This window comes from Lepus europaeus, chromosome 9 (genome assembly GCF_033115175.1).
Source record: "Lepus europaeus isolate LE1 chromosome 9, mLepTim1.pri, whole genome shotgun sequence".
Lineage (NCBI taxonomy): Eukaryota > Metazoa > Chordata > Mammalia > Lagomorpha > Leporidae > Lepus > Lepus europaeus.
Window position 1 is genome coordinate 7,620,125 of NC_084835.1, and position 23,287 is coordinate 7,643,411.

At 43.7% G+C, this 23,287-nt stretch overlaps 1 protein-coding gene and 1 non-coding gene across 7 annotated transcripts in view; both read left to right on the plus strand.

The window, feature by feature from the left end:
• The window catches only part of FANCD2 (FA complementation group D2), a 78,352-nt gene that overhangs the window by 29,911 nt on the left and 25,154 nt on the right, over nt 1-23,287 (plus strand). For 5 of the 6 annotated variants that reach the window (XM_062200441.1, XM_062200440.1, XM_062200444.1 and 2 more), the window contains 12 exons: nt 2,291-2,401; nt 5,274-5,383; nt 8,085-8,145; nt 9,983-10,102; nt 10,925-10,998; nt 11,288-11,434; nt 12,727-12,827; nt 13,262-13,377; nt 14,332-14,440; nt 14,920-15,030; nt 15,306-15,418; nt 16,343-16,486. In XM_062200441.1, coding sequence (XP_062056425.1) covers nt 2,291-2,401; nt 5,274-5,383; nt 8,085-8,145; nt 9,983-10,102; nt 10,925-10,998; nt 11,288-11,434; nt 12,727-12,827; nt 13,262-13,377; nt 14,332-14,440; nt 14,920-15,030; nt 15,306-15,418; nt 16,343-16,486 — 1,317 coding nt within the window. The remainder of the gene's footprint in view (nt 1-2,290; nt 2,402-5,273; nt 5,384-8,084; nt 8,146-9,982; nt 10,103-10,924; nt 10,999-11,287; nt 11,435-12,726; nt 12,828-13,261; nt 13,378-14,331; nt 14,441-14,919; nt 15,031-15,305; nt 15,419-16,342; nt 16,487-23,287) is intronic. The other variant, XM_062200442.1, reaches the window with a different exon arrangement.
• On the plus strand, nt 18,121-18,255 carry LOC133767379 (small nucleolar RNA SNORA51). The gene has a single exon (XR_009866863.1). It is a non-coding gene; the product is annotated as a small nucleolar RNA SNORA51 (small nucleolar RNA).

Consider the following 23,287-nt stretch of genomic DNA (forward strand, 5'->3'; position numbering starts at 1 on the left):
GAATGATGTGAACTAAAAGATGTTGGATAGCAGAAGCCCTGGAGAGAGAGCTTCACGGTGAGAGGTTTGTCTACAGCGTGGGGACACCTTAGAGGAGGAAGTGGCTTTGGCCGTCTGGATACCTCTGGAGACCTCAGAGAACCAGGTTACTTGACTGGTTAGGTTGGAAGCCAAGCCCAGGAGCAGAGGCTGGGATACAGCTGCTGTTGAGCCTGGAGGAGGAAAGGATGAGAAAAAACAGCTTGAGGGAGAGGGTGGTGGTGTGAAAGATGGGGTTCAGTGAGGAGACCGAGATTATTTGTGGGTTGAAAAGAAAGATTCAATGGAGAGAATGAAATGGAGGAGATTTTTCAGTTAATACTTTAAAGTTTTATAAAGCTCTCTTCTTCCTCAGCCCAGCTTTGGGAGGTCGTAAGGCTCTCACTATCACTTTTAGGGATGAGAAAGGTGGGGCGAGGCCTGGGGGTCCAAATGTCAGTAGAATGTTGACTCATTCTAGATGGGTAGAGATAGGCACTGGGAAAGTAATAGTTTGGACCTAACTGCTGGTGGGACATAATTTTCACCAATAAAAGGGAAGAGTAGACTAAGGAATTTGGAGAACTTGGAGGAGCCCTGAGGTAACAAAGCAGGAAGTGGCTGAAGCCTATGAGTGCCCTCCAGAGCACAGACGACACGCCGTACCTTTTTTCCCTGTAGCGGTTCCTAGTCTCTGATGATAAGATAGATTGATTTATTTGCGAGGCAAAGTTCCAAACGGCGAGAGGGAGAGACAGAGAGGTTCTCTATCCACTGGTTCACTCCTCAAATGACCACAACAGCTGGAGCTAGGCCAGTCTGATGCCAGGAGCTTCATCTGGGTCTCCTATGTGGGTGCAGGCCTAAACATTTGGGCCATCTTCCACTTACTTATTCAGAAGGCAAGGAGACAAAGACAGAGATCTTCTGTGTGCTGGTTCACTCCTCAAAAGCTTGCAGTTGCTCTGGTGGGGTCAGGCCCAATCCAGGAGCTTAAAATTTATTCTGAGTCTCCCACATTGGTGGCAAGACCCCAAGTACTTGAGCCATCATCTGCTGCCTCTTAGGATCTGTGTTAGCAGGAAGCTGGAATCAAAAGCAGAGCCAGAACTTGAACCTCGGTACCCTAATATGGGATGCAGGATTCTAAGAGTATCTTAACTGCTGTACCCAGTGCCCATCCCAGTAGGATAGATCTAAAATGAGGCAAGATCTTTCTCAGCTTTATGTCCAGAATATCAGACCTTTGGGTTCTCAGCATAGCTTTGACAACTTACACTTTTGGAAAACAGATACTTGGATATCTATGTATTTCTGTTACATAATTTTACTTTTTAGTTTAAAATTTTTATTTTTTATTTTTATTTTTTAATTTGAAAGACAGAAATATCTCTGGTTCATTTCCCAAGTGTCTGGTTGGGGCCAAAGGGAGTTAAAAACTCCATACATGGTGCTGGTGCTGTGGCTTAGTGATTTATAAAGCCGCTGCTGCAGTGCCAGCATCCCACATGGGTGCTGGTTTGAGTCCTGATTGCTCCACTTCTGATCCAGCTCTCTGCTCTTATGGTGGAATGAGAAGGCCATGCCAAGATGGCCACTGGCAACAGAAACTGCCTGGCAACAGGCTGTGATTGGATGGTTTCGGAGAGTCTCATGCTCTACCGACTGAGCTAGCCGGGCAGTTTCCGAAGCCATCCAATCACAGCCTGTTGCCAGGCAGTTTCTGTTGCCAGTGGCCATCTTGGCATGGCCTTCTCATTCCACCACATTGCTATGGCCTGGGAAAGCAGTGGAAGATGGCCCAAGTGCTTGGGTCTCTGTGTGGGAGACCCAGAAGAAGCAACTGGCTTTTGGCTTTGGATTAACGCAGCTCTGGCCATTGCAACCATCTGGAAAGTGAACCAGACTTCTCTCTCCTTCTCTCTGCCTCTGCCTTTCAAATAAGTAAATAAATCTTCAAAAAAAAAAAAAAAAAAACAAAAACCACCAACCAACCAACCAAAAAACCCACTCCATTGGGGCCTGCCACCTCAGTGCCAGGACTCAGCTACTAAAGCTGTCCCCTGCTGCCTCCCGGTGTGCATTATTACGAAGAGGCCAGAATTAAGAGTGGAACCAGGACTTGAAGCCAGGGTCTCTGAGAAGTAATGCAGTTTCCCAGAGATGTCTTAACTGTTATACCAAACAGCTACTGCTGAAATGTTCGTTTTTTGATTCACAAGGGAAACAGTGTTAGCGGTTGACTTGTTTGTTGGCATTTGTTTCCTCACAGGGCATTTTAGATTATCTGGATAGCATGTCCCCTGAGCAAATACGGAAACTCTTCTACATTCTCAGCACGTTGGCCTTTGGCAAACATCAGGAAGCCAGTAGCCACATCCAGGTAAGAGGCTGTGTGCTGGGGAGCTTCTGAACCTCTGCTTGAATTTGCAGAAAGAAAGCACTGCAGCCTGTGAGTGGCCGTTCTTGCAGCATTTACCGTTCTTCTGACCTCACACTCTAAGTGCCTGCAGTGAGCCAGGAACTGAGAGGCTGAGTCAACTGACCTGCCCTTGAGAAACTTAGTCCATTAGGATGGAGATGGGTTTGTGATCAGCTAACTGGGAAAAAGAAAGAAAGCCATTCGGGTTCCATTCTGCGTGCTGTGTGGACAAAGCACTCCCTTGTTTCCTAAGGACATGAATTTCCCCTGGGTTTGCTCTCATTTGTGAGCTCCGTTCACTGAAGAAGTCAGCCAAAGGCACACAGTAAGAGATAGGCTGGAGTCTAACTCAGATGCCCTGGTCTTTCATGCCACCTTGTGGCTGTAATCCATACTGGACTGTTTGAACAACCAGCTCCTTTTCATTGAAGACAACGTTGACTAGGTAATATGCACACAGCACAAAATTTGAAATGTGTAGAGGGGAATGGGATGAAAAATAACTTCCTCTCAGTCCTACTGAGCAACATGCATTGTTCTTGCTTTACACCTTCTGAGAGGTTCTGAGCATTGACAAACCTGAATTTGCCTGCAGGTCACTCCCTTCCCCTCTTGTTGTACATCTTAATTTTAGTGATAGTTTTGGAAGATGGTTTCATATCAGTAGTAGAAAGCTACTTAGTTTGTTTGTTTTCTAATTGTGATAAAATATATGTAACAAAGTTTACCATTTTATCCATTCCAGGTTTACAGTTCAGTAACATTAAATTTTTTTTTTAAGATTGTTTTATATATTTGAAAGGCAGAGTTACAGAGATGCAGAAGCAGAGAGAGAGAGAGAGAGAGGAAGGGAGAGAGAGAGAGAGAGAGAGAGAGAGAGAGAGGAAGAGAGTCTTCCATCCACTAGTTCACTCCCCAGATGGCCACAATGGGCAGAGCTGTGCAAATCTGAAACCAGGAGCCTGGAGCTTCTTCTTGGTCTCTCATACGGATGCAGGGGCCCAAGTACTTGGGCCATCTTCCACTGCTTTCGCAGACCATAAAGGAAGTGGAGCAGCCATGACTTGAACTGGCACCCATATAGGATGTCAGCACGGCAGGTGGTGGTTTTACCCATTATTGTCTTGGATAAAAATTTGTATCTATTTAGCAGTAATTTCTCATTTCCCTCCCCAATACTTGATGATCTCTAATCTACTTTCTGTGAATTTGCCTGTTTTACTTACTTCATATAAGTGAAATCATATAGTATTGGTCTTTTTGTGTCTGGCTTTTTTTCACGTAGCATAAAGTTTTCAAGGTTCATCTTCATTATAGGATGTATCAAAACTTTATTCCTTGTTACTTATTATATTTATAGATGCATATTTATCCCTTGTTATATATTATTCTTTGTTTATGTGTGTATGTACTACACAGTTTGTATTTTTTTAAATTTATTTCTTAAGTATTTTATTTTTTAAGATTTATTTAGTTATTTGAAAGAGTTACACAGAGAGAGAGAGAGAGGTCTTCCATCCACTGGTTCACTCCCCAATTAGCTGCAACGGGCGGAGCCATTCCATTGGTCTGTGTGTGTCTTCATGCCAGTACCACACTGCTTTGATTATTGTAGCTTTGTAGTAATTTTGAAGTCATGAAAAGTCATGACTTAGTTCTTTTTCAAGGTTGTTTTGACTATCTAAGGATTCTTGGAAGTCCATGTGAATTTTAGTATGGGTTTTTTTGTTTCTACAAAACATACTGTTGTTATTTTGATAACGATTGTATTTAGCTGCTTTGAATATTATATACTGTGATATTTTCAACATTGTTAAGTCTCCAATCCATCAACATTCTCATTTCACATCTTTTCATTTATTTAGGTGTTTAATTTATCTCAGCAGTATTTTGTAGGTTTTTTTTTTATTATTTTATTTTATTTATTTTTTTTTTTTAATTTTTGACAGGCAGAGTGGACAGTGAGAGACAGAGAGAAAGGTCTTCCTTTTGCCGTTGGTTCACCCTCCAATGGCCGCTGCGGCCGGCGCACCGCGCTGATCCGATGACAGAAGCCAGGTGCTTATCCTGGTCTCCCATGGGGTGCAGAGCCCAAACACTTGGGCCATCCTCCACTGCACTCCCTGGCCACAGCAGAGAGCTGGCCTGGAAGAGGGGCAACCGGGATAGAATCCAGCGCCCCGACCGGGACTAGAACCCGGTATGCCGGCGCCGCAAGGCGGAGGATTAGCCTGTTGAGCCACGGCGCCGGCCGGTTTTTTTTTTTTTTTAAGAGATTTTATTTATTTGAGAGGTAAAGTCACAGCAGTGAGAGGAAGAGACAGAGAGAAAGGTCTTTCTTCCATTGGTTCACTCCCCACATGGCTGCAACGGCCAAAGCTGTGCTCATCCAAAGACAGGAGCCAGGTGCTTCCTCCTGGTCTCACATGCAGGTGCAGGGGCCCAAGCATTGGGCCATCCTCCACTGCTTTCCCAGGCCACAGCAGAGAGCTGGATTGGAAGAGGAGCAGCCTGGACTAGAACCGGTGTTTGTATGGGATGCCGGTGCTGCAGGCAGAGGATTAACCTACTGCACCACAGCACCGGCCCCATTGCAGTTTTTCAAGTACAAGTCTTTTGCTTCTATATTTAAAATTTATATTGAAGTATTTTTTAAAATTTCAATATTTAAGCTAAGCAACCAACAACATCACAGTAGTTCTCATAAATTTATAGAGCAAAGTTCAGAATAATAGTATTACTATTGAATGTGTGCCAGGCTCTAGTATCCATAGGTTTTCTGATTGTACCATTTTAGCATTAATTGTTCTACATCGTTGTCTTGTTGCTGCAGGATGACATGCACCTGGTGATCCGAAAGCAGCTCTCTAGCACCATATTCAAGTACAAACTGATTGGGATTATTGGCGCTGTCACCATGGTTGGCATCATGGCTGCAGACAGGTATACGTGGCAATGCTGACTTCTATTGCTCATGATCAGTGAAGTGTTTTGTTGCATAACCGTCATGTCAGCAGTATTCAGTAACATAGAAGTGAGCAAGTGGATTTTGCTGCTTTTCTGTGATCCCTTTTAATCTTGTCTGTATCTACATTAGATTTCATTGGATTTTTTAAAGATTCATTTATTTATTTGAAAGTCAAAATTACACACTTATAGAGAGGGAGAGGTCTTTTTAAAAAATATTTATTTATTTATTTGAAAGGCAGAGGTGCAGAGTGAGGAGAGAGAGAGAGATTTTCTATCCATTGATTCATTCCCCAAATGGACATAATGGTCAGGGCTATACTGAAGCCAGGTGCCTGACATGGGTGCAGAGGCCCAAGCACTTGGTCGTCTTCCACTTCTTTCCCAGACATCAGCAGGGATCTGGATCAGAAGTGGAGCAGCTGGGACACAAACTGGCTCCCATTTGGGATACTGGCACTGCACACAGTGGCTTATACAACGGCATCACAGTTCATGCCCGTACATGATTATTTTTGCTGAATTGTGATCATAGTCGTCATAGTCTGACAGTTCAAAACTAGGGATTGGCTAGAGCTGAAGTTCTAGAACTCTTTCCACAAAAGAGTAACTATTTCTCCTGGAATACATTTTTCTGTATCTGCTCCTAACCTAGCCATTAGACAACGTGCATTTCTGCATTCCTGTGTAAGATTCCTGGTTTTATACGTAGAAGGTCTTTCTTGGGGGTTTCTCCTTGCTCTTGGATGCTCCAATTGTAGTATCTGAAAAAGCTTGATAGGGGCTGGTAGTGTGGCATAGTGAGTAAAGCCGCCACCTGTGATGCCAGCATCCTGTATGAGCACCAGTTTGAGTCCCAGCTGCTCCGTTTCCGATCCAGCCCCTGGTAATGGCCTGGGGAAGGCAGTTAAAGATGGCCCAAGTACTTGGGCTCCTGCTACCATGTGAGACCCACATGAAGCTCCTAGCTTCTGCTTTGGCCTGGCCCAGCCCTTGTTGTTTCAGGCATCTGGCAAGTGAACCAGAGAATGGAAGATCTCTCTCTGTCTCCTTCTGTTTCTGTAACTCTGTAAATAAGTGTTTAAAAAAAGTGAAGAAGCTTGATAACATGTTGCCTTGGAGCTGGGCACTGTGCTGTCACTGAACGTCCTTTCACAGTCCTTCAAGATATTTGTCAGAATTCCTAGAGCTCTCGGTCGGCTTCCATAGAATCAGCATTAATGACCCAGTGAGGCTGCAGAGTGTTCTGCGGAAGAGTTCCTTCTCTGAGGCCGAACGACCTGCCTGGAGTCGAATCATGGCTCCATGGTTTGTAACTGGAATACTTCGGGCAGGTTACTTTTCCTTGCTGCCTCTGTGAAACAGAGATGATAATAGTGTTCGTTTCATAGAGTTATTGAGAACATTAGATGGTGAGGGCAATGCACAGCACAGAGTACAATAAAAAAGTGCTTATTCTTGTTATTGTTATTTAGTGTGCCCTTACATATGTATATATATACTTATATATATATATATAATCTCCATCCTTTGTTCCAATTCACGCATGACTAATAAATATTCCCTTATACCATGTGTACTTTAAAAAAATGTTTATTATTTAAGAGGCAGAGACAGAGGCCCCATTCACTTGTCTACCCCGCAAATGCTTGCAGTGGCCAGGGCTGCACTGGACCAAAGCCAGCTACCAGTAACTCATCCCAGGTCTCCTTCATGAATGGCGGGAACTCAATTACTTGAGCCATCACTATTGCCTCCCAGAGTCTGCATTAGCAGGAAACTGTAATCAGGAACTGGAGTTTCCATATAGCAAATGGGTATCTTTTTTTTTTTTTTTTAAATTTTTATTTTTTGACAGGCAGAGTGGATAGTGAGAGAGAGAGAGACAGAGAGAAAGGTCTTCTTTTGCCGTTGGTTCACCCTCCAATGGCTGCCGCGGCCTGCGCACTGTGGCCAGCGCACTATGCTGATCCGATGGCAGGAGCCAGGTGCTTCTCCTGGTCTCCCATGGGGTACAGGGCCCAAGCACTTGGGCCATCCTCCACTGCACTCCCGGGCCATAGCAGAGAGCTGGCCTGGAAGGGGGGCAACCGGGACAGAATCCGGCGCTCGGACCGGGACTAGAACCTGGTGTGCCGGCGCCTCAAGGCGGAGGATTAGCCTAGTGAGCCGCGGCGCCGGCCATCTTTTTTTTTTTTAAGATTTTTATTATTATTTTTTTAAAGATTGATTTATTTACTTGAAAGTCAGAGTTACACAGAGAGAGAGGTCTTCCATCCACTGATTCACTCCCCAGTTTTCCTCAATGGCTAAACCTGTGCTAATCCGAAGCCAGGAGCCAGGAGCTTCTTCTAGGTCTCCCACGTGGGTACAGGGGCCCAAAGACTTTGGCCATCTTCCACTGCTTTCCCAGGCCGTAGCAGAGAGCTGGATCAAAAGTGGAGCAGCTGGAACTGGAACCAGTGCCCATATGTGAAGCCGGCACTTCAGGTGGCAGCTTTACCCACTATGCCACAGCACCAGCCCCACAAATGAATGTCTTAATCTCTAGACTAAACACTTGCCCTCCTTCATACACTTCTTTCTCCAGCCCTGTCCCAGAGAAAGCAGAATTGTTAAATTTATTGCAAATTGTCAAAAATATTTCCAAAACGGAACTATAATTCCTTTCTTTTAGAAGTGAATCTTCTGAGTTGACCCAAGGGAGAGCTGACCTGAGCAGTGAACAGTGTACACAGGTGAGTTCTAATGGTGTAGTTCAAAGATGTATGAGTGATTGAGTTGCTTCTCATCACTGTCACCTCAACAGGAAGATTTTTTATTTTATTATTATTTTTTTTATTATTTTTTTTAAATTTTTTTATTTTTATTTTTATTTTTGACAGGCAGAGTGGACAGTGAGAGAGAGAGACAGAGAGAAAGGTCTTCCTTTTGCCGTTGGTTCACCCTCCAATGGCCGCCGCGGTAGCGCGCTGCGGCCGGCGCACCGCGCTGATCCGATGGCGGGAGCCAGGTGTTTATCCTGGTCTCCCATGGGGTGCAGGGCCCAAGGGCTTGGGCCATCCTCCACTGCACTCCCTGGCCACAGCAGAGAGCTGGCCTGGAAGAGGGGCAACCGGGACAGGATCGGTGCCCCGACCGGGACTAGAACCCGGTGTGCCGGCGCCGCTAGGCGGAGGATTAGCCTAGTGAGCCACGGCGCCGGCCAGATTTTTTATTTTTTAAAAAATGTTTTCTTGTATTCCTAGCTTTTGTGGTTGTACAGTTCTTGCAGTACATAAAATATAGTGGCTTGGGTTGCATTTTTTTTTTTTTTGTATCAGTCTAATCTGTCTAGTGATACTACAAATTCTTTATAAGAAAGGTGGGCCAAGTTTAAAGAATAGCCTGTTTGTTGGTATGTAGGGACAAATTAATGCATAATCAAAAAGCTTGGACCTATGAATGGTCTTCAGAAAGGTCATAGAAATTGCGTGTTATGAAAAACTGCATGGATTTGAGAAGATTTTTGCAGCAAAATGAATTTATTAATTAGATTTCAATGAACTTTAATACCCTTGTAAACCTGTTCAGAGATAGAAAACAGAAAGCCAAAATGTCAAGCAAGACATTTTGATTACGTTCCTTTTTCAGAGGTTATCCTTAAGCATTTCTTTTGTTTTTTAAGAGTTCTCTTTTTTTTAAAATTTATTTTATTTATTTGAAAGAATTAAAGAGAGAGGTAGAGACAGAGTGGTCTTCCATCTGCTGGTTCACTCCCCAAGTGGCATCAGTGGCCAGAGCTGAGCCGAGTTGAAGCCAGGAACCAGGAGCTTCGTCCAGGTCTTGCGTGTAGGTGCAGTGAACCAAGGACTTGGGCCATCCTCTGCTGCTTTCCCAGGTGCATTAGCAGGGAGCTGGATCATAAGTGGAACAGCCAGGACTTGAACTGGTGCCCATAAGGATGCTGGTGCTGCATGCCAGGGCTTTAACCCACTGCTCCACAGCACCAGCCCCATCCTTAAGCATTTTTTTGTTTTAATTAATTAATTTATTTGAAAGTAAGAGTTACACAGAGAGAGAGAGAGGTCTTTTATCCGCTGATTCACTCCCCAAATGGCTGCAACAGCCAGAGCTGTGCCGACCCGAAGTCAGGATCCAGGAGCTTCCTCCAGGTCTTTCCACACGGATGCAGAGGTGCAAGGACTTGGCCCATCTTCTACTGCTTTCCCAGGCCATAGCAGAGAGCTGGATTGGAAGTGGAGAAGGTGGGGCTTGAACCAGCTTACATATGGGATACCGACGCTAAAGGCGGCATCTTTACCCGCTATGCCAAAGCGCCAGCCCCTTTGAGCATTCTTTAACATGGGAAGCGTGTAATCAAAGCATTGCTTTAGAAAAATGAATTGGGCTCCATGTATCTGATCATTTGAAAAGGAAAGAGATTTAAAAAGATGGACTGGTGAGGAGGCTCAGCAAAGCCTCAGATGAGAACTAGAGTCTTGTCCGTCGGGTTAGAAAGGGAACACATGACTGCAGAGTGGGATGGGTAGAGTGTGGGAAGCGATTGAGCTCTGTCCTCCTGTGTTGCTCCAGGTGACCTCCTTGCTGCAGTTGGTCCATTCCTGTAGTGAGCAGTCACCTCAGGCCTCTGCACTCTATTATGATGAATTTGCCAACCTGATCCAGGGAGGAAAGTTGGCTCCAAAAGCCCTGGTAAGACCAAGTATCCCTTTAAAAAAAAAAAAATTTTATTTATGTTTTTGAAAGTTAAATTTACAGGGAGAGGAGGAAGGACACAAAAAGATTTTCCATCCACTAGTTCACTCCCCAAGTGGCCTCAGTGGTTAGAGCTGGGCCAAGCCAAAGCCAGGAACTTCTGGGTCTCCCACTTGGGTTCAGGGGGCCAAGTTCTTGGGCTTTCCTCCACTGCTTTCCGAGGCCATTAGCAGGGAGCTGGATGGGAAGTGGAGTACCCTGGACATGAACCAGCACCCACATGGGACGCCGGTGCCACAGGCCACTGCTTTAACCTGCTGAGCCACAGTGCCAGCCCTCAAGTGTCTCTTCTTAACGGCAGTAAGCATGCATGCTGCTTTACTACACACTGTGCAAGTCCTCTCTGTTTCCTGGCAAATACAGAGACCATGAATTTTCCCAAATTCTAGTCAGGAAGGTTGTTCTGCCCATCCTCAGGAGCCTCGGGCTCGCTCTCTGAAGCCTCTCACACAGCAACAGTTGTAATTATCATGAGGAGCAGGATTTTGGTGGTAATAATAGTGTTGACAACCACCATTTGGTGAGAACCCTGTTCTATGCCAGGCAAATGTGCTAATAAGCACTTGTTATGCTTTATCTCTTTTCTCCTCTACTGTAAGGAACTATGTATGATTTTGTTTGTTTTATACTTTTGAAATAATGAAACTTAGGTTTCAAAAGGTTAACAATAACTTGTCTAGGACAAGCATGTTTTGGATGTCACTGCTGTTTTTTTATTTCTTTATTATTTTTATGTTTGTTTATGTCTTCCTTCCTCAGGAGTGGGTTGGGCAGACTATCTTTGATGATTTCCAAGACGCCTTCGTGGTGGACTTCTGTGCTGTTCCAGAAGGGTAAGAGCTGATGCCGACTGACGGGGATGCCCTGGGAAGAGGTGGTAGCAGTCCTGTCAGTTGCTTTTACGAATTTCACAGTGCCATTGACCTTAGCCAATCCACCCATCCCCATAGCTTCTCTACCCACAACACCGCTGCACCAGAAGTGCTCAAAGAGTCCACACTCATTCTTTCTCTTGTGTGTAATTTTTGTCCATGTAGTTTGCTTGAAATTTGTTTGTTCTAGTGGTTTCTCTCGTAGCCTGCTCATCCTGGAACTTGGGCATTGGATCTGGCTTCTCCACAGGGACTTTCCATTTCCCGTGAAAGCTCTATACGGACTGGAAGAATACAGTGATGGCGATGGGATCGTCATCAACCTGCTGCCACTGTTGTTCTCGCAGGACTTGGCCAAAGATGGGGCCCAGAAGACTTCACAGGAATCAGGCCAAAAGTCAGTACAGTGTTTGTTTTTCAAACCTCTCTTAGTGTTTTGGGTGCTCACAGGAATTCCACTCTTTGAATTTTGGGGGAAGTTGAATCAAATTTCTTCCAGAACAAGAGGCAATACTAGGGGGACTGAAGAGGATGGAGTAGTTTTCTTATTTTTCTTGGACCTTGAGGGTGAGCTTTGTAGTAGGTCTTGTTTTCTGGTCTTTCCCTGTCTCTCCTCGTGAACATCCTCGACTGCCTCTGCGTCTCTCAGTCCCTCCTTCTGTCTTACGTCTGCTGCTCATAACGCATGTGCGTTCAGCCCCTGCAGTGCAGATCATTATTTGTTTGCTGAATGTCCATGAAGTTCCTGGCCTTTGATCTTAAAAGTGATCATTTATGGGGCTGGCACTGTGAGGTAGCAGGTAAAGCCGCTGCCTGCAGTGCTAGCATCCCATATGGGCGCTGATTTGAGTCCCAGCTTCTCCTCTCCCAGTCTAGCTCTCTGCTGTGGCCTCAGAAAGCAAGAGAAGATGACTCTAGTGTTTGGGCCTCTGCACTCGAGTGGGAGACCTGGAAGAAGCTCCTGGCTCCTGGCTTAGGATAGGAATAGGTTTGGCCTTTGCAGCCATTTGGGAAATGAGCCAGTGGATGGAAGACTTCTCTCACCTCCCCCTCCCCCTCCCCCTCCCTCTCCCCTTTCCCCTCCCCCTCTCTCCATCTACCTCTCCCTCTCCCTCTCTCCCTCTCTCCGTCTACCTCTCCCTCTCCCTCCCCCTCTCTCCGTCTACCTCTCCCTCTCCCTCTCCCTCTCTCCGTCTACCTCTCCCTCTCCCTCTCCCTCTCTCCGTCTACCTCTCCCTCTCCCTCTCTCCCTCTCTCCGTCTACCTCTCCCTCTCCCTCTCTCTCTGTCTACCTCTCCCTCTCCCTCTCTCCGTCTACCTCTCCCTCTCCCTCTCTGTAATTCTGCCTTTTCAAATAAATAGGTGGCACAGAAGGTTCAGCCACCTCCTGTGATGCTGGCATCCCATGTCGGAGCACTGGTTCAAGTCCTTGCTGCTTCACTACCAATCAAGGTCCTGCTAGTGTGCATAGGAAAGCAGTAGATGACAGCCCAAGTACTTGGGCCCTTGCCACCCACACAAGAGACTTGGATGGGTTTCAGGACTCCTGGTCCATTTGACAGTGAGCCAGTCACACTGCTTTCAAATGTATACATCTTAAGAAAAGAAATCTTTGTGAAGTTGGGCTCCCTATAACTTTGGACTAATATGCCTATGAGTCATTATCTAGAAATAAATTTTCCTTTCCAGGTTTGTGTCTCCAATGTGCCTGGCCCCCTATTTCCGGTTGCTGAGACTTTGTGTGGAGAGACAACATAATGGAAACTTGGAGGAGATTGATGGTCTGTTAGGTATAGTTGAAGTCATCAGGTTCTTTATTTTGTGTGGCCTCTCTTTATTAAACTTTGGGGAGAAACAGGTGAGAGTATGGTGTATATCGGAAGGAATATTCTAACTCACAAAGTAGTATAGCAAACAGGTCACTTGTTACCATGGTTTCATGTTGTTTCCTGGTCCTTGCCTGTATAACTGTTGCAGAAGATTCTAAATTATGTTTGTTGATTGCTATGTAATGTTCATATGTATGAACATAGGTATGAGCGTATGAGGAACATAGTTGATTGCGATGTAATGTTGAAAGTATGTAATGAATGCTATGTGATTTTGACCCTCAAATATGAGCTAAAGGGGAAAGTAAGTTTGTCAGGACAGCTGGCCCCAAGGGCAAAATCCAGCATCCACTGATCTGAACCAAAGAAAGCTGAAAATGCCTGTCCTCTCTCAGATTGTCCTGTATTCCTCACCGACCTGGAGCCTGGAGTGAGGCTGGAGTCCCTGTCTGCTGAAGAGCGCTCATTTATGTGTTCACTCCTATTTCTTACTCTCAACTGGTTCCGAGAGGTGAGCAAAGTTGCTGACATGTTGCACCTGCTGTCTGTAGTTTCTCTCAAAACTATTTCTTGGTTCCCACAAAACTCTGTAAAAACATCTCTACCGTGTACTAACCTGTGTGCACTCTTCTGGCTGTTACGTCCCACCATTTTGCATAACCCCCATATAGCCAAATCGGAACACTTGGAATTCACTTCAGGTTGTCCCTGCCTTTCTTTCTCTCAGTCTTCTGTCAAATTCTTATCTCTCTGGAATAACCTCAGCTCCTCTGCCCGTGAAATACTACTCCTTCCAGCACAAGGTATATACCAACTGTCTCAGTTGTGTGTGATGAGTGAGTGGTAGTTTAGTTTCCTTAGAACATACTGTGCTCAGCGATGGTGTCTTCTTACATCTCCATCTTGCCACCTTCTGCTCACATAGTATTTCAGGGCATGTTTGTGCACTTGAATGGGCTCCTTTAGTCTTTGCTTCTATATTGATATGGGCAGATCAGGTGTTGTCCTTGTTTTACACATGCAGAATTTCAGGTACAGAGAATTCAAAGTCATTAAAACTTACTGAACTCTTGCACTGTACCAAGTGCTGGGATAATTTCTTTACATTATTTCAGACAGCAGCTACCTTCCCATTTTATACTTGAAGAAATAAAAGCTCTGCTTACAAAATTGGTGATAAACACTTAACTAATAAGAAGCAAAATAGGAGTTTTCACAAAGTCTGTGCTTTCTAGCTATTCTAACTTGTTACACAGCTAGTACTTGGAAATGGACTTCAGTTAGATCTCCTATATTTTGGCCCAGGGGCTTTTTCTCTACACCAGCTTGCTGAGGGCACTTGTAGATCACAGAATGAACTCAGATATCTGCAGCCTGGAAGTGTCTGTCACTTCTGGATGAATGACACATGCCAGGTTAAAACTTGAACATTTCAGAATATGGGAATGTGGTTTGTCCTTTGCAGGTTGTGAGTGCCTTCTGCCAGCAAACGTCACCTGAGATGAAAGGGAAGGTGCTCACCCGGCTAAAGCACATTGTGGAGCTGCAGGAAGTCCTAGAGAAGTACTTGGCAGGTAGGCAGCGTGCCATATTCATGCTGGTACGTCTGTTGGGTCAGTGGTGAGGTCGGGAATTCAGCTTTGAAGCTGGGCACAGTGACGGCCATCCTCTGTTCCCCTAAGTCAAGGAAAATGTCTGCTGAGCACAATTTTTTAAAATATTTTTTTATTTATCTATTTATTTAAAAGATGTATTTATTTGAAAGAGTTACACACAGAGAGAAGGAGAGGCAGAGAGAGAGGGGAGGGGGGGAGGGGGTAGGTCTTCCATCCACTAGTTCACTCCTCAGTTGCCCGTAACCACCAGAGCTGCGCTGATCTGAAGCCAGGATCCAGGAGCTTCTTCCGGGTCTCCCTATGTCAGATGATTTGAATGTATCTTGCAGACGCTTACTGCTGTGCTTGGAAATGTTGGCAACTAGCTTTTAGTCATTTGGGCGATTGCATTCCACGCCTCATGGTGTGCGTTGATCTTCTGTTTCTCTGTGTTCCAGTCACCCCAAATTATGTTCCTCCTCTTGCAAATTTTGACTTGGAAACTTTAGATGTAACGCCTTGTGGCGCTCCTGCTGTTTCAGCACAACTGAGAAAGAAAGGCAAGAAAGGTGAGTTTGTTCTTTTCTTAGGTTGTCTCTGTATGAGTCACATTGAATTAACCTAAAAGGTTTTCATACATGTATACATATATATAAAGGCATCAGAAATTGATGAGATTGTATAATTGATCCCTTTCTTTAGCAAGGCTGTAAATGTGCTGTCATTTAGAGTGATAAAATTACGTTTCCTACCACCAGGTATTCTTCAGTGGGTTTATTCCTGTGGGCAGTGATATTTGGCATATATTATTATTGATTAATCACTTTTGTATTTGAAATATAAGGAGGAAAGAAACAACAAAAAGTAGATGACAGCAAAATATCCTGTGACACACTTCCAAAGGAGGATAATTCTGAGTTTGATCCTGCACCATCTGACAAGAGCCAGCTGGACAAGGTAGTGGAATGATGGGTGTCCATGAAGGTCTGGCAGCCCAGGGGGATGAAGAGAAGTCCAGCTTTTTACTCTTTGTATTTTCAAAAAGAAAAACTGAGAGGTACAGAGGAAAATGAGCTCTCTTAGGTCTTGGAGTGACTCTTAGTAGCAAAGTTTGGTTAGACTCTGAAGTTCTTGTCACTGCCACACATTGTTATTTTCTCTGATTTTCCTGAATGTTTTACTACCTTTTTTGTTTGCTGACAGTATTTAGAAATCACTCTTATAGCAGTTACTGAATTCTGTCCTAACTTTTTTGGTTTTGTATGCGCTTGTTTTAGCCTCTTTCATCTTCCAGTCCTGGGTCATCCACTTTTCGGTGACCTGAGATAAGAAGAAGTGCCTGGTGCACTTTGGTGCTTGCTCAGCAGTCCTTCTCTTCGCTGTGACTCTCCCATCCACAGAGGAGGTTCCGTATATTTTGGAATTGCCCAGGCCATATGTATCCCAATTTTTTCTGCTTTTCACTTTTTTAATTGTTTAGATAGAGCACCTCTAATCCTCCTGAAGCCCAGGGGTTAGTATTCATGTGCACATTTAATAGACAAGGAAAGTGCAGCCCAGAGAGGGTGAGTGATTTGCTGAAGGTCGCACAGAAGCCAGGTCATCCTGGCCTCTGACCTCAGAGGTTTCTGAACTGTGTCCTCATGCTGTGACTTCTGAAGTGGAAACCAGAAAGTCTCATGTGTTGGGCTGTATCCCTGTATTAGATTAAGTGCTCTGTCTTAGGTATGTTTACGGACTTTGGTAAAAGGAAGGTGGTAATGTGATGAAATTTAACTTTTTGTATTGAATGAATGCATATTTACACTTTGAAAATCTTCATTAAAAATTAGTTCAGTATAGACTGATTTGTCTTCTTGGTGACTGCTGCTTTTTCTCCAGGAGTCCTCGGGAATGGAAGGAAAGATGTCTGTGTCACTTCAGAATTACCATACGTTTTTCCGAGAACTGGATATTGAGGTCTTCTCTATCCTGCATTGTGGACTTGTGACCAAATCCATCTTAGATACTGAGTTGCACACTGAAGTAAGTGATAGACTTAGATCTCAGTAGTTAATCTTCTTTCAGCTACTTCCTCAGCTCTGTTATGTCAAAAAGAATACAAGCGTGGCACTGAGTTGGTAGACCTGATTTCAAAAGCCTTTATCCTGATGGGTTTTTTAAATTAGTTAATTGGTTAATTAATGTATTTATTTGAAAAAGAGAGCTCTTATCTGATACTTTACTTTCCAAATGTCTGCAATGGCTGCCTTGAGGCCAAAGCCAGGAACCAGGCTCTCAGTCTATGTCTCCAGTGTGGGTTGCAGGAACCTAATTACTTGAGATGTCACCTGCTACCTCCCAGAGCCCACATTCACAGGAAGCTGATGTCAGCCAAGGCTAGGTGTTGATCTGAGGTCCTCCGATGTAGTTTGTAGGCTTCTTACTTGTCATCTTAACCAGTAGGCCAAACACCAACCCTCATTCTCTTATGTATGTTTTTATAATGTTAGACATTTTAAAAATACTCATATTTGCGAATAAGGTTATTAATAAATTATTTTAGAATATATTAGAAACTTTTAAAATACTCATATTTTCTGATAACGTGATCCTTGTTAATAATAAGCTACCTACATTACTTTTATCGAGGAGCTCTATTCTGATTAGTAGAGGTCTATGCCGTTTTCACTTTCTCATGACATTTGTTCAGTATCCGACAGATGGTATTGAAGTCCTTTTTTCTGTTTGCCACTAATTAAACCATCAATAGTACACAGCACGGTGCTTGCCCTCTGGTACTGCTAACCTGACCAGAGGAAGTAGAAGTGATGTGCAGTACCTGCTGTTTTGGTGGCCTGTACTGTATTAATGCTGCGAACCACATACCAATGAAATTCTGATGAAGGAAGGTATTCATAATGAAAGAGGGAGTGGAAGTCATTTTCACAGAAAAAATAACTTTTGATAAGGAATTTCACCAGAGAATAGAATTTCTCAGGGTTAAGGAAAAAAAATTGAGGGGATTAAGATGGCAAAGTAGGGACAGAGCTTACTGCTCTAGTCTAGAAGAAAATAGTTTAAAATAAATGGAAAGAAACTCTACACAAACTGGAGGGACATTGGACCTATGTGGAGGGCAAGGACTCGCATAACTCAGGACCCCGCAGCCTAGAACCTCTGCAGCAGCGTTGGAGAGTGAGGTGACACCAGACTGCAGCAGCCCAAGCCACTGGCGAAAAAGCTGCAGCAAGAGACTAGAGGAAGTACCGCTCGGAGCCTCATGGGTGAGAGTGTGCCCACCAAACTAGAGGAGAAAAAACAAAGTGGGGGAGCACATTTCTCTCTTCCCGATCACCCTGGAAGTGTTAACAGGCGGATAAAGAGAGCAGGTGCCATTTTGGGCATACATAACAGCTGCGCCAGCTCATTGTCTGCCCCCAGCAACCAGCCAAGCGGAGACTCCTGAGTCTGGTGGGGAGAACAGGCGGGGTTGGGTGCTCATGACTGCGAGAGGCTTGTGAGACAGGACTGAAAACACTGAGGCTGTGTGGGAGGACACGAATTGATCATAGGATTACTTAGAAGTAATCAGAAGCAAATGCACAAACTAATGAAATCCATACATGACATGAAAGACAATTTCTCCCACAAAATTGAGATCTTAAAAAAGAAATCGAGGCCTCCTGGTACTTACTGCAGGCTGTGTTCTTATACTGACTGTATTGAAAGAGGAGGCAGAGCAGGCCCTCCCCATGTACAACTCAGCTCCGTCCGTGTCGTGCCTGGGCTATATTGTGATTAGGGGGACAAGGTGTTGGAAAAAAAAAAAAAATCGAAATGAAATCTTGGAAATGAAGAAATCAGTAAAACAAATAAAAAATGCAGTTGAAAGTCTTAGCAACAGAATCGGTGAAGCAGAAGAAAGAACATCCAGCTTAGAAGACAAAGCACAGGAAATATACAAACAGACCAAAGACAAGAAGAAACTAGAAAACACTGTTGGTAATCTACAGGATACTATCAAAAGACCCGATATACAGGTTCTAGGAGTTCCTGATAGCATGGAAAGAGAGAAAGGATTAGTAGGCCTTTTTAGTGAAATAATAACAGAAAACTTACCTAATATACAGAAAGAAAGGGACATCCAAGTACAGGAAGCACATAGAACTCCTAATAGACATGACCAGAAAAGATCTTCACCATGACACATTGTAATCAAACTTTCCACGGTAAAGCATAAAGAAAATATTCTAAAATGTGCCTGAGAGAAACACCAGATTATGTTCAGAGAATCTCCAGTTCGACTCACAGTGGACTTCTTGTCAGAAACCCTACAGTCTAGGAGAGAATGATGAGATGTATTCCAGGTCTTAAGAGAAAAGAACTTTGAACCCACAATACTATACCCTGCAAAGCTCTCATTTATGAATGAAGGTAAAATAAAGGCGTTCCATGACAAACAGAAATTGAAAGAATTTGTCACTACCCATCAAGCCCTGCAGAAGATACGTAAGGTTGTGCTGCATACAAAACCATGGTCATCACTATGAAAGAAGGTAAGGAAAGGATATCTCTCAGTAAAAGTACAAAGGAAATCCAATGTAAAAAATATGAATATTTATGGAAAAATGGCAGAGCAAAATCATTATTTATCAATAGTCACCTTAAATGTAAGTGGCCTCAACTCTCCAGTTAAAAGACAAAGACTGGCTGAATGAGATTAAAAAGCAAAACCCATTTGTTTGCTGCCTATAGGAAACATATCTCACCAACAAAGATGCATGCAGACTGAAAGTGAAGGGATGGAAAAAGATATTCCATGCTAACAGAAAACAAAAAAGAGCTGGTGTAGTCATCCTAATATCAGACAAAATAGACTTTAACACAACAACTGTTGAAAGAGACAAAGAGGGCTGGTGCCATGGCTCACTTGGTTAATCCTCCGCCTGCGGTGCTGGCATCCCATATGGGCGCCAGGTTTTAGTCCTGGTTGCTCCTCTTCCAGTGCAGTTCTCTGCTTTGGCCCGGGAGGGCAGTGGAGGATGGCCCAAGTGCTTGGGCCCCTGCACCCACATTGAAGACCAGGAAGAAGCACCTGGCCACTGGCTTCAGATCCGCACAGTGCCAGCCGTAGCGGCCATTTGGGGAGTGAACCAATGGAAGAAAGACCTTTCTCTCTGTCTGTCTCTCACTGTCTATAACTCTACCTGTCAAATAAATAAAAAAAAAATTTTTTTTTAATTTTAAAAAGAGAGGAAGGGCACTATTATAATGATTGAGGGATCAATTCAACAGTAAGATGTAACTATTATAAAAGTATATGCACCTAATTACAGGGTACCTGGCTATTTAAAAGAAATGTTAAGGGATCTAAAGGGAGATGTAGACTCAAATACAGTAGTAATGTGGGATGTCAGTACCCCAATTTCAGCAATGGTCAGATGAACAGACAGAAAGTCAGCAAGGAAATGGACCTAACAAATATCTACAGAATTTTTAATCCTAACAGTTGCAGAACACACAGTCTTCTCAGCAGTGCACAGAACTTTCTCTAGGATTGACCACATGCTATGCCATAAAGCAAGTCTCAAGAATTCAAAAAAATCGAAAGCATCGCCATGCATCTTCTAGGAGTGCAGTGGAATGAAGCTGGACATGAACAACCCTGGAATCTCTAGGACATAGCTCCTGAATGAACAGTGGGTCATAGGAGAAATCAAAAGAGAAATCGAAAAATTTCTGGAAACAAATGAAGATGGCAGTACAGCATATCAAAACTTATGGGATACAGCAAAAGCAGTGTTGAGAGGAAAGTTTATAGCAATTGGTGCCTACATCAAGAAATTGGAAAAGCACCAAATAAATGAGTTATCAGTGTATCTCAAGGATCTGGAAAAAAAAAAACAGCAAACCAAATCTAAAACTAGTAGGAGAAAATTAAAGTTAGAGACAAAATCAAAAAAATTGAAACCAAGAAAACAGTACAAAACATCAGAAAAATTTTAGCCAGAGCCATTAGGCAAGAAAAAGAAATCAAAGGGGTACAAATTGGGAAAGAGTAAGTCAAACTATCCTATTTGCAGGTGATGTGATTCTATATATAGGGGATCCAAAAGACTCTACCAAGAGACTTTTGGAACTCATAGAAGAGTTTGGTAAAGTGGGAAGATATAAAATCAGTACACAAAAATCAATGGCCTTTGTATATACAGGCAATGCCATGGCTGAGAAAGAACTTCTAAAATCAGTCCCATTCACAATAGCTACCAAAATAAAAAAGAAATCATATACCTTGGAATAAATTTAACCAAGGATATTGAAGATCTCCTTGATGAGAATTACAAACCAAGATACAAAAAAATGAAAAAATCTTCCATTTTAATGGATAAGAAGCATCAGTATCATCAAAATGTATTCTTCCAAAAGAAATTTACAGATTCAATGAGATACCAATCAAAATACCAAAGACATTAATCTCAGATCTAGAAAAAAAAATGCTGAAATTCCTATGGAAACACAGGAGACTTTGAATAGCTAAAGCAGTCTTATACAACAAAAACAAAGCTAGAGTCATCACTGCAGCTCAATAGGCTAATCCTCCGCCTTGCGACGCCGGCACACCAGGTTCTAGTCCCGGTCGGGGCACCGATCCTGTCCTGATTCCCCTCTTCCAGGCCAGCTCTCTGCTGTGGCCAGGGAGTGCAGTGGAGGATGGCCCAAATGCTTGGGCCCTGCACCCCATGGGAGACCAGGAGAAGCACCTGGCTCCTGCCTTCGGATTAGCGTGGTGCGCCGGCCACAGCGCGCCGGCCGTGGAGGCCATTGGAGGGTGAACCAATGGCAAAAAGGAAGACCTTTCTCTCTCTCTCTCTCTCTCTCACTGTCCACTCTGCCTGTCAGAAAAAAAAAAAAAACACCATAATACAAGGCAGTTATAATCAAAACTGGTACTGGTACAAAAACAGATGGATAGACCAATGGAATGGAATAGAAAAGCCAGAAATCATTCCAAGCATCTACAACCAACTTAAATTTGACCAAAGCACTAAAACTAATCCCTGGAACAAGGACAGTCTTCAATAGATGGTGCTGGGAAAACTGGATTTCCACATGCAGAAGAGTGAAGCAAGACCCCTGTCTTACAACTTGCACAAAAGTTGACTCAAAATAGATTAAAGACCTAAATCTACAACCTGACACCATCAAATTATTAGAGAACATTGCGGAAACCCTGCAAACATTGGCATAGGAAAAGAGTTCTTGGAAAAGACCCCAGAGGCACAGGCAGTGAAAGCCAAAATTAACAAATGGGATTACGTCAACTTGAGAAGCTCCTATACTGCAAAAGAAACAGGAAAGTGAATATGCAACTGATAGAATGGGAGAAATTACTTGCAAACTAAGCAACTGATAAAGGATTAACAACCAGAATATATAGGGGCCAGCGCTGTGTCTCACTGGGTTAATCCTCTGTCTGCAGCACCGGCATACCATATGGGCACTGGGTTCTAGTCCCGGTTGCTCCTCTTCCAGTCCAGCTCTCTGCTGTGGCCCGGGAAGGCAGTGGAGGATGGCCCAAGTGCTTGGATACCTGCACCCGTGTGGGAGACCAGAAAGAAGCACCTGGCTCCTGGCTTTGGATCAGCGTAGTTCTGACCGTAGCGACCATTTGTGGGATGAACCAGCGGAAGGAAGACCTTTCTCTCTGTCTTGACTCTCTCTCACCGTGTAACTCTATCTGTTAAAATATATATATATATGTGTGTGTGTGTGTGTGTGTGTGTATATAAAGAGTTCAAGAAACTCCACAACAACAAAACAAACAACCCAGTTAAGAAATGGGCCAAGGACTTAAATAGACATTTTTCAAAAGAGGAAATCCAAATGGCCCGCAAGACACATGTAAAAATGTTCAGGATCACTAGCCGTAAGGGAAACGCAAATCAAAACCACAATGAGGTTTCACCTCACCCCAGTTAGAATGGCTTTCATACAGAAAACAAACAACAAATGCTGACAAGGATGTGGGGGAAAAGGTACCCTAATCTACTATTGGTAGGAATGTAAACTGGTAAAGCCACAATGGAATACAATATGTAGACACCTCAGAAATGTGAATATAGACCTACCATATCACCCAGCCATCACACTCCTGGGAATTTATCCAAGGGAAAGGAAATCAGTAAATAAAAGAGTTAGGGGCCGGCACTGTGGGGCCGTAGGTGAATCCCCTGCTTGCCATGCGGGCTTCCCATCTGGGTGCTGGTTCTAATCCCAGCTGCTCCTCTTCCATTCCAGCTCTGCTATGGCCTGGGAAAGCAGGAGAGGATAATTTAACAAATAGGGGAATTTCTGAGATTGCCTTGAATTAGTCATTCTTTTATCACAGGAAAAGTAGGAAATGCATAGCTAGGAAAATATAGAGAAATTTATTCCTAGGGAAAAAGTGGATTTTTTTTTGAAGATTTATTTTTATTTATTTGAAAGTCAGAATTACAGAGAGAGAGAAGGAAAGGCAGAGAGAGAAAGAGGTCTTTCATTCACTGGTTCACTCCCCAGATGGCTGCAGTGGCCAGAGCTGTGCCAGTCCAAAGTCAGGGGTTTTTTCTAGGTCTCCCACATTGGTGCAGGGGCCCAAGGACTTGGACCATCTTTTACTGCTTTCCCAGGCCATAGCAGAGAACTGGATTGAAAGTGGAGCAGCCGGGACTCAAACCAGCACCTGTAGGGATTCTGGCACTGCAGGTGGCAGCTTTACCCTCTATGCCACAGTGCCGGCTCCAAAAGTGAGTCTTTTAACTTATACTATCTTACAGTGCTATTTTAAAAATTTATTTTATTGTA